Source organism: Ascaphus truei, chromosome 10, assembly GCF_040206685.1.
Source record: "Ascaphus truei isolate aAscTru1 chromosome 10, aAscTru1.hap1, whole genome shotgun sequence".
Lineage (NCBI taxonomy): Eukaryota > Metazoa > Chordata > Amphibia > Anura > Ascaphidae > Ascaphus > Ascaphus truei.
The window spans coordinates 10,430,521-10,442,526 of NC_134492.1; the positions used below are offsets into that span (position 1 = coordinate 10,430,521).

The window sequence follows — 12,006 nt, forward strand, 5'->3', positions numbered from 1 at the left end:
GGCCGCCTCTGCTTTATGGTGTACGAGGATAACAAAACATCTTTAAGTACACTGTGTGTGCTACGTTGTCATTTTATATAAACAACTTTCGAACTTAACCCTGATCAGAATTTTTGAGTTAGGTACAAATCCCTAATTAGCCACAAACAAGGTCTGCGTACGATGTGTGTGCTGCATGTTGTGTAGTGTTTGTGGTTTCATGGATACGTTTGTAGACCTAAATATGCAAACAATTACAAAACAAACGGCTGGATGGAATCGCTTCACATTGCCGAGCTTTACCCCTCGTTAACGCGGGAGCACATGGCATCTTTCTAAAGTTGGAACTTAAACCGTGTTGTTAACAGAAAATAATACAATGTGTGAGCACCTGGGGGTTACTTACATAAGTGGCAGTAAAATGAGGGCAAAACCAGTGCACTTAAACCAAATGTATAATTGCTGTTTGGGAATCCTTCTTTTTTATAAACCCTGTGCTGTTTTTGCGTTGTTTATACTGTAACCCACTTCTTTGCAGCCGTAATAAATGATTTGTTTTATTCCTGCCACGTTTTGTAGCATTTTATATTCCCCTATATTCATATTGTAACTGTTTGGCTTATTACAGTCTGTTTTTTTTTCCTGGCTTTTTTATTGAACCTTTGCTCCATTTGCTTAAACATATTTATATTTAGTATCATTTTCAAGGTCATATATTTAGTGAAATAGGTGATGACAGTTTCCAGATGCAGAAGCTGTGGCAGCGACCGACTCTTTGGTGCGTTAGCCATACAAACTGTACCCGTTAAGAAACGGAAAATGATTTGATTTTCCAGGTGGACCTTTCAAAGAAGCCTGAAGAAGAACCATATCCCGTATTCCCTCCCCGCCCACCAACTGGGCCAAAATGTGGGCACATCCGCCACATGGCAATTGATGGAGAACGGTCTGATTCATCAGAGTCAGTGAGTATATGGAAGATATATCGGACTATCTAATAGCAACCCTCCCTGCTTGCTCCTATGGAGTTTACATTGGATAGCCTATATATATTTGGCTTCCGCAGTGCATGTAACTTTATCTGTGTGCTGTGATCACTTGTTTAATCCCATTCAGTGCCAGATAATGTCTTACTGAGGAATATTGCACCAGTCACTGCAGCATGGAGGGGGGGGGGGGGGGGTTAAATATTTTCTTTGTTTTTTTTTTCATGACCAAACACTGTATTAGTAACTAACATTACCTAATATTGTATTGGTAACTAACATTACCTAAGGGGGTAAGGGAAGAGCAAGGACTGCTCCTGGTGGCTAGTAGCCGGGAGTGAATGTCCAGGGACATCCTAAAGGTGAAGACCTGATTGCTAAGAATTGATTCGGTGTAAGATGTACACTGTTCTTGATTTTGAGAGAGAGAGAGCAACCAGAATAAAGATTATCTGTTTCCACGTACTTCTTGCCTGAGACTGATATCTATCAGAGAGAAGAAGAGGTAGTTCTCCTGCAGAGATTTCACCCCACATATCTGGCGGCTGCAAGAGAAGGAGGTGCTGTCACCATGAGTATGATTCGGGCAAGACCCCAGAAGCCTGTCCTGACCTCCCATATAACACCAGGCGGGAGACTCAGGGCCCCCTGTTACCAGTAGGTATGCACCACACTGCCATAAGTAACCAGAGCAGTTTTCCCCGGGATAGACCCTATATGAGATTGGGTGGGGGAAACAGGGTTACACTAACATTACCTAACATGGCATTGGTAACTAACATTACCTAACATTGTATTAGTAACTAACATTACCTAACATTGTATTAGTAACTAACATTACCTAACATGGCATTAGTAACTAACATTACCTAACATTGTATTAGTAACTAACATTACCTAACATGGCATTAGTAACTAACATTACCTAACATGGCATTAGTAACTAACATTACCTAACATTGCATTAGTAACTAACATTACCTAACATTGTATTAGTAACTAACATTACCTAACATTGCATTAGTAACTAACATTACCTAACATTGTATTAGTAACTAACATTACCTAACATTGCATTAGTAACTAACATTACCTAACATTGTATTAGTAACTAACATTACCTAACATTGCATTAGTAACTAACATTACCTAACATTGTATTAGTAACTAACATTACCTAACATTGTATTAGTAACTAACATTACCTAACATTGTATTAGTAACTAACATTACCTAACATTGTATTTGTAACTAACATTACCTAACATTGTATTAGTAACTAACATTACCTAACATGGCATTGGTCACTAACATTACCTAACATTGTATTAGTAACTAACATTACCTAACATGGCATTGGTCACTAACATTACCTAACATTGTATTAGTAACTAACATTACCTAACATTGTATTAGTAACTAACATTACCTAACATTGTATTAGTAACTAACATTACCTAACATTGTATTAGTAACTAACATTACCTAACATTGTATTAGTAACTAACATTACCTAACATTGTATTTGTAACTAACATTACCTAACATGGCATTGGTCACTAACATTACCTAACATTGTATTAGTAACTAACATTACCTAACATGGCATTGGTCACTAACATTACTTAACATTGTATTTGTAACTAACATTACCTAACATTGCATTGGTAACTAACATTACCTAACATTGTATTAGTAACTAACATTACCTAACATTATATTGGTAACTAACATTACCTAACATGGCATTGGTAACTAACATTGCATTGGTAACTAACATTACCTAACATTGTATTTGTAACTAACATTACCTAACATTGCATTGGTAACTGACATTACCTAATATTATATTGGTTACTAACATTACCTAACATTGCATTGGTAACTAACATTACCTAATATTATATTGGTAACTAACATTACCTAACATGGCATTGGTAACTAACATTGCATTGGTAACTAACATTACCTAACATTGCATTGGTAACTAACATTACCTAACATTGTATTAGTAACTAACATTACCTAACATGGCACTGGTAACTAACATTACCTAACATTGCATTGGTAACTAACATTACCTAACATTGCATTCACGTTTTGTATAACCACCAGTCCCGTGTTTCACTCCCTATGCAAATCTACATCTCAATACTGTTCTTTACTCTTCTCAAGACTACACCGGTAGTTAAACAGAGAAGTACAAACACTAATCTCTTGGTTATAAACCAAATACATAACTTTGAATATGTTGTCAACATGTTCTTGGCACCAGAATAATTCTATTGTTTCCTCCTGATAAACGTTGACGGGAGTTCTCGTAACTTGCGTTGTTTAACTTGGCGGAAATCTGTTTGTGCGCTGCGCGGAGATTACTGTGAGGTTTGCTAAAAGACAACAACTCCTGTTTGATTTGGTTGTCTGCAGGGAAACGTAAGTGCGTGTATTGGATTCACATGAATTAGAAAGGGTTACACAAGGTTTGTGGCAGGATTGCTTTGCAAATTAAAATCAATTTGCACAACTCATTTTAGTATACAGTAATATTGCAAACAAACAAACAAACAAACAAACGTATTTAGATTCCAAAGATTTGTTTTCTTTGGCTGATGGAAAGATATGTCCAGTAATACATCATAACAGGGGTTCTGAACTCTGGTCCTCCAGCCCCCCCAACAGGTCAGATTGTTTTAGGTTATCCCAGCTTCAGTGCAGGTGGCTCAATCAGAGGCTGCCACCTGTGCTGAAGCTGGGACTGATTGAGCCACCTGTGCTGACCCAGGGATATCCTGAAAAGCTGACCTGTTGGAGGCCATGTAGTATAAAGGTATTCACATGTTTACATGCAGTGATAATTACCACGTAACATTCCACATCAGAATGAACAACGGGATCTTCTTATGGGATCAGTGACCTGATTGGACAGCTCTGACTACCTGAGTTTTGCTGGTTTTGGCCCTTCTGAAGATGATAGAAATCTGTTTTTTTATTTTTTAGTTTGTCCTTGGAACCTTTTTATAAATTCTACTATCACAAAACATATTTGAATAATAAACATGTTAGGGCTCCTTTATATATGTGCGCACACATTGCCACAATGCTGAGCAGCTGTAACATGTAACATGTTAGGGCTCCTTTATATATGTGCACACACATTGCCACAATGCTGAGCAGCTGTAACATGTAACATGTTAGGGCTCCTTTATATATGTGCACACACATTGCCACAATGCTGAGCAGCCTTAAGCTGTAACATGTTGCAGGAGAGTGTGCAGCTTTTGTGTTGTGATCCTACAGTTCCAGCTGTGTGAACCTGGGCTGTGGATTTGTAACTGTATTCATTATTTTGCAGCACGAAATGCAGATCCCCAATACCTCTGAGCCTGAAGCCATGCTTTGTGGTTGCTGGAGACTTCCTGGTGATTTTATTGGAGAATTAGAGATAAGATTAGTTATACGGAAACAGAATGTTATTTCAATGGCATTTTTGAACAATTCAAATTAAATAATCACCTGAGGCAAGGGTGCGCAAACCTTTCCCTGTGCGCACCCCTGCCTGCTCTCCCCTCCTCGGCTCCGGCGTCAAGTGACGCGCGGGGGTCATGTGATGTCACGTTGCCACGGTAACGTGACCCCGCGACGCCGGTTTACCATGACGACGCATCACTAGAGACCTCGCGCGGTCCCCTGGCATTTAATTTAAATGCCTGGGGGGAGAGCGTGGGACCTCTATAACTGCCACGCCCCCCTGTTTGCGCCCCCCTGACCCAAAGCATGATTCATAATGAGTGATTTTTAAAATGATGGGATTTGTTGGCATAAACAGCAAATAAAAATACCACGTGTGAGCAAAATAACATGTCTAAGACAAGTCTGCAACCCTGCCTATCCCCATTATCGCCCAGCATACAGTGCTCCCACTGCAACAAGGGATTCTGGGTAATGACATGCAAATGAGCACACACAGTGAGTCACTCTTGATTTTGCATGCATTGTAACATGCAGCCCTGCACGCATATGCGGTCGCGTTACCCGGCTCTGCAGCACAGCCGGGGTCACGGGCAGCCGTTTCCCCCTTTGGGGTCTCTTCACTGGGAGAATGGTCACACTGGCTTTGCATGGGACGTGGGAATAGGTTTCAACCACATATTAAATAACTTATAATGGATAAAAAAGTGGCAAAAACCCTCCCCCGTACAGTGTCCAGTAAATAAAACCCCCCACATTGTGAGCACGTTCACACGTCTCAGCCAGGTCTGCAACCCTGCCCTTCCCCATTATCTCTTAAACACAAATAGTTACAATAACCAGATTCAAATTTGCTCGGTAATTATTGAAACATTTCACCCAGTAGCCATTCCTAACTCTATTCAATTACAATATATTTTGTATGTATTTAATTATTTTTAAATGAGTCATTAGATGCTATGAATGTAAAATATTTGGACCTGTAATGTAAGCAGAAAACAACTCGACAGTTCAACATCTATTTTGTGTTGTATGTTATATTAATAGATATTGTTATATGTCACCTTTCAAGATGCAGAGGTCATGCTTGAATGTAGTGAATGTATATTATCTTTGAATAATTTCTATGAGTGTCCAATAAATGGCATCAAAATCTATAACCGTATCTTTTTAATACTGCTGTATGATGAAAAAATTATTATTATGTTTTTATATAATTATTATATTATTATTTCGGAAATTCCATTATTGTAAATCCAATACCTTCTTTCTACATATTAATCAAAGTAGCTGAAATTGTTACTTCAGAGTAAGCACACAGACTGACCACAATAAAAGACATGTACAGAAGCACAATGAGTGGCTTTGATACACAGGTTGTGTAATACAGCAAGTTAAATCTCCGGACAGCCGTTCCCAACCTTTATTACACTGTGCTCCCCCTGCTAGAAAATATTCTATCCGCAAAACCCTGAATAAATCTTATTGCTGGCTGATCAGACTGTTGCTAAAAAAAACGTTTGACTGATCCCAGGCAGCATAGTGTCCTGAGCTTGTGGGGGAACACACTCTTAAAAAGGTCCCAAACTGCCCCTCAGTGTGTGCAGACAGCATGGGTGGTATAGCTGTCACTCACTGCAGGAACATTCACAGTCACGCCCCACAGTACCATGCCACTGTGGGGAGTGACCTTTGGAAGCTCCTGTTGTAATTGACCGCTAAAACGCCCAACCTAAGGTGCAGTTTGGGGCTTTGCGCAATCCCCAGACGGGCTCAGGAACCCTCTATACTGCATGTTATCGCCCATTACAGATTTATTTTGGTGAACCCGTTGGAGACACCTCCGGAACCCATAGGGGTCCCTGAACCCCCTGTTGGAAATCAGTGCCCTAGGAAATGCTTTTATTCAAAATAGAAGCAAAGTGACACAGTGTGTTGAATTGTATCACATTACCCAGAATCCTTGTCTGTATTTTAATCACTGACAAAGGGATATAGCTGTATTAGAGCAACAGTGCGCTCCCCTGCCTGCTCTCCCCCCTGCTCGTGCCCCCCTCCTTACCTTGTCTTCGGCATCAAATGACGCCACGTGTTCCCGCGTAGTAATTTGACGCCGCGTTGCCATGGCGACGTGTCACAGGAGACAAGGTACAGGAAGTTGCAGAGGCCTTGCGCGATCCCCGGCATTTAATTTAAATTCATTGGGGGAAGAGAGCGCGTGGCCTCTGTAACTGCCGCACCCCCGCCCCCTGGAAAATCTTGTGCACCCCTGTATTAGGGAACCCAGTGGAAGAGGGGCAGATACACCTATACGTTTATTTTTCTGCTGTAACTTGAGTGGTGAAGGGTTTATATGTCCTTCATTTGTTATTACCCATCACACTCATTATTGTTTGTGGAAGGAAAAATGAATAACCAAATGTATCTTTAACAATTTGTTCAGATTTGAATGCAAGGTCTGCGTTTGATTCATAACCAGTTTCACTGCTTGACATGTTTTATACGACTCAATTTAATGCTTATTGAAACCAAATATAAAGAATAACAATTGACTTTTGTTTTATTCCAACCCCTAAGGCGTCCTCTCCGCGCCCCAAAACGGCACCCGGAAATATTCAACGGCCAGTTCGGTTACAGCCGCTGCAGTCCTATTCTACCTCTGGAAATGCCCCGAAGACTTCATCAGGCTCTCGGCAAAAACGATCTGGTTACGAGCAAGACCAGCAGTTATCTACCGGGGTCAGAAAAAAGGGTTTTCTTTGTAAACATTCCTCAATATTTCTAGTTCATCAACAGATGCACCAGTACACAGGGGGCCAACCCCAGTCCTCAAGGGCCACCAACAGGACAGGTTTTCAGGATAGCCCTGCGTAAGCACAGGTGGCTCTATCAGTCGAAGACTGAGCCACTGATTGAGCCACCTGTGCTGACACAGGGTTATCCTGAAAACCTGTCCTGTTGGTGGCCCTTGAGGTTTGGAGTTGGCCACCCCATAACCAGTAGGATAGTACAGTATATATAAAAAACCCATAAAACATAATTTTGTTGCATTTCTTTATTTTCACATTTCTGCATATTTCATAGGACTTGTGCAATGTGAAGAATTATGGGCAAGACCATTGAAAGGAATTAGCGGGTCTGTATACAGTGCACATAGGGGATTATAAATCAAGTTATCAGAACTGCGTGTCCCCCAGTTAATTGATGCTATTAATGTCACAACCCTCTTACGACCATGTATCAAGGTTTCCCCCCCCCCCCCGCCCCCCAGGCAGAGTGAATGAGACGTATTTGGAGTGGTTACTAGGAGCAATCGGAGGCATTGGGAAGGAATTAGTGGATGCAGAGAGTATAACGTGGGTTACCCATTACCCAGTAATGCAGGAGTGGCCAACTCCAGTGCTCAAGGGCCACCAACAGGCCAGGTTTTAAGGATATCCCTGCTTCAGCAGAGGTGGCTCAATCAGTGGCTCAGCACCCCTTGTGCTGAAGCAGGGATCTCCTTCAAGGCTGACCCCTCATGCATTAATGGTAAATGGGCTTACATTTGCTTCCTTGTTGTCGACATTCTGCCTGGACAGAGCTTGTGTAAACCTGTCTGTCTAAGTGTGTCGCGTGATAAAACCCCGAGTGTAAAAGTAGACCCAAGTGAACCACTACCTGTTTTGTGTTAGAAAATAGACTTTTCAAGCCACAGGTTTAATGCTCGAGTTTTAACATACCCTCTGATTGCACCGATATGTGATTGCAGGGGGACAAAGATATTTTTAAACTAATAAATACGGTGGATCATTCCACGGGAATATCTCCGTATCGGCTCCCCATACTTAACAACTTTGTGATGCCGGTTCCTCCGCCAAAAAGGAGTCCAAAGCAGACCATGAATACAACGTGCAGAGGGAGGCGGTTTCGTCCGACCACTGCTCCAAATGATGTTGAACTTTCAGCGCAGGTACAAAACTCCATTACTCGTACTTCATAGGTTAGTATGAGTTATTCCAGCATTTAATTGAAATATTTGCTAAACCGAACATACTGTAGACGGTGGCGGATTAAGACCCTCTGGGGCCCCTAGGCACCAAGACTTTGGGGGCCTTTCCAAGCGGCAATGCGTTGTCATATGACGTCGGTCACCATGGCAACGCGACGCTGCAGGAGGCAGGCCCGGAGAAGAGAAGGCCCTCCCTCTCAAAGAGCTGCAACTCACACATTCTGATCTCGCCACATGGAGGGTGGCGACATGGGATCCGCGTTGTGATTCTGACGGAGAAAAATGTATTCTTACTACATCAGATTGAAGCCGGGGGGTCTCCGGGGCTGAGCCGCATTAATATCCGCTCGGGAGATCCCCTACTTCAATCCTATGTAATAAAAATACATTTACAGCCAGCGGAATTACGTTAGCCTAACCGATAAGGTAATGAGGCGGTTAAATACCAGTGCCCGGTCTGCTGGTGGTAGAGGGGGTGGGTGAAGCTTGTTGTGGCCCCAGGGTTGGTGTTTAGACCAATTGGGAGAGTTTGGGAGGAGTTACCCCTTCATTACTTTAGCGGTTAGTACACCTACCTAGTACACCTAAACACCCACCACGGGCCAAATACCACCCTGGAGGGATTAGCCCCTCCCTTACCTTAGCGGTTACAACCGCTAAGGTAATGAAGAGCTTAACCCCTCCCGCAAGGCCTAAACACTCACCCTTCACCCACCTGTTCTACCACCAACACCACACAGGAATGGCAGCCCATTCAAATAATCATTACAGTGCAATACAATAAAACACATTACTGTAAAACAAAACTTGAGCCATTTCGTCCATTGATTGTCACTGTGGTTATTTATGCCTTCAATGGGTCCCAGCCCCACTGACAAGCAATGGCCACCCAACAACCTACCCCCAAACCCCCCAACACACACTGTAATGGGGAAAAGGCCTATTATCCATATCTGGATATCTTGACATCCAAGTCTCTGATCCTGGGAGAAGTGAGGGAGAACACACTCCCACCTCCCACTTGTGATCCAAGTTGCTGATCGAGGAATGAGTGAAGAGACTCTGAGGAATACCCCCCAAAAGATGCCGTTTAGGGCTTCTTGCTCTCACATGGCCGTGTGAATAATATTATTGCCCATTGTTTATCATTATCATCACTGTCCCTTATCACCTATATTCACTACGCACACTTTTGCACACTGAATACCAATGCACACATTTGCATTTTATATGCTTTTCTTGTATTTATCTTATACTGCATACTTGCACCTGCGCTCCCCGCATGACACCCACCCACTTCTATGAGGATCCTATTTGGGTCGAGCAGCAGACCTACGATTCTATAGTATTGCACTTTAATACTGTGCATGCAATGTCTTGTATATAATGTATACCCTGTTAATTTATGTAACTGTACTTGTAACCATGTATTATTTGTTTTACTCTGTGCCCAGGACATACTTGAAAACGAGAGGTAACTCGCAATGTATTACTGCCTGGTAAAACATTTTATAAATAAATAAATAATATTCACTTATCAACATTTTTCTACCACCACGGCACTGCCATCGCCCCTATATACTGTATTGCAGTGTGTATTTTGTCACCTTAGATGTAGCGTTGGGCATTTTTGTCTTTTCTATACAGTGACCGCCTCAGCTTTACCCATCCACAAACACTGTACGATGTTAGACTAGAAAAGCCTGTGGAAGATGTGCTGACGGACTCTGTACTGAACAATAGGGTCCATTTACTAAACTCTACCGGCTACAAAATTGGGGCAAAACCAGCTTAAAAAAAAAAAAAGCACCATATTTATCCAAGTAAACGAGTCCCATTGAAATAAACGGGATTTTTTCCCTTTCATAAATTTGGTGCAATTATTTTGCAGCCGGGATACCTCAGCGAATAACCCCGGTGACCTTACAAGACTTTGATATCACCATTTGATAACACTGATTAATGAGCCTTTTGTGTTTGATTTGTCACAAGTGCCGGCAGGCAGATTGCCACATGTCACATTCCCTGAATGACATACGACATGATTCCTCTCTCTGATCACTGCCATTGATCAGCGAGTGGCAGACGAGACATTCCTCGGGTGTTCAGCTGCTAGGATTGCTTTGTGCACAGACTTTTTACAAGCGAAAGTCTTTTGATTTGCTCACGAGTTCATTTGTGTTTTGTTTCCTTAAAGGACGCTGGAAAGTTTCATAGAACTTCCCTACGCAGCAATGTAGCAATAGCCATGATTTACCTTGGGAAGAGCGTGCACTTGTCCCACGATGATACGGACTACAGAGAGGACATCAAAATATTTCAGCAACACTGCGGGGGCGAAAATCTTTGCATTTTTAAAGGCAGACTTCTGGAAGGAGGTGATGATTTATAAACAGCAGTTCGACGACATTTCGCGTGAAAATTATTATAGTTCACTGAGTGGATATTAAAGAGGCAATCGGAGCGGGGCATTTTTTTTTAAACATAGGATTGAAGTGGGGGATCTCTGAAGCTGAACCCCGTTAATTTCAGCTCCAGGCACCCCATGCTTCAGGAGATACTTACCTCTGTAGGGAGGGGGGGGTGTAGCCACTCCGGCGCCCCCTGCTTCCGGAGATATGTCCCTCCGTAGGGGGTACCAGTAGCTGCTGGGGTTCACATAATGTTCACGTTTCAAAGATCTTGCGGGGCAATAGGAAGCCATGCCGTGGAGGTCTGTATCTCGTGAAGCAGGGGGTCCCTGAGGCTGAAATTGATGGCGTTCAGCTCCGGAGACCCCCTGCTTCAATTCTATGTTAAAAAAAAAAAAAAAAAAAGTTAAATAAATGTAAAAACAATGGCCCACTAGGGTTGCACTTTTTAGCATTATATATATATATACTTATTAAGGTTATGGTGGGTAAAAAAAGTGACTAAAACCCTCCACAGTAAAGCATAAAGCAACTGTACAGGAATATTTACAGTTGCTAGCTATATATATATATATATATATATATACACACACATATACACACACACACACACACACACACACACACTGTGTGTGTGTGTGTGTGTGTATATATATATATATATATATATATATATATATATATATATATATATATATATATATATATACACACACACACACACACACACACACACACACACACACACACACACACACACACACTGTGTGTGTGTGTATATGTGTGTGTATATATATATATATATATATATATATATATATATATATATATATAGAAAACAGAATACAATCAGCGCAAATTCCAAACACTTAGTGGGGTTGAAGTAGTAAAAATATTAACTACCCCTTGCCAATCAGTCAAACAGGAGGTGTTATACCTTACAATCTATTCTTGCTTGAATGCAGCCAATTAGGTCTGCGGCTCCACACTTGCCGCAATGGATAATGTAGAGAAGAAATGACCTAGGCGCAAATAAGCCAGGAAAGAAACAAAGAGAAAAATATCATAGGGCAGTATGTCTGTTACTTTCAGAGTTAAGGTGGTAAGGTATACACTTACACTTAATCAGCCAAATATAAGCCTTTAATCCACCACTGGGATTCAGGAACAC

The 12,006-nt window shown here is 41.7% G+C and overlaps 1 protein-coding gene across 5 annotated transcripts in view; it reads left to right on the top strand.

Annotated features, from left to right (window-relative positions):
* The window catches only part of ERICH3 (glutamate rich 3), a 67,393-nt gene that overhangs the window by 18,791 nt on the left and 36,596 nt on the right, over positions 1 to 12,006 (top strand). For all 5 annotated transcript variants that reach the window (XM_075615801.1, XM_075615804.1, XM_075615806.1 and 2 more), the window contains exons 5-8: positions 816 to 944; positions 7,011 to 7,172; positions 8,185 to 8,385; positions 10,622 to 10,802. In XM_075615801.1, coding sequence (XP_075471916.1) covers positions 816 to 944; positions 7,011 to 7,172; positions 8,185 to 8,385; positions 10,622 to 10,802 — 673 coding nt within the window. The remainder of the gene's footprint in view (positions 1 to 815; positions 945 to 7,010; positions 7,173 to 8,184; positions 8,386 to 10,621; positions 10,803 to 12,006) is intronic.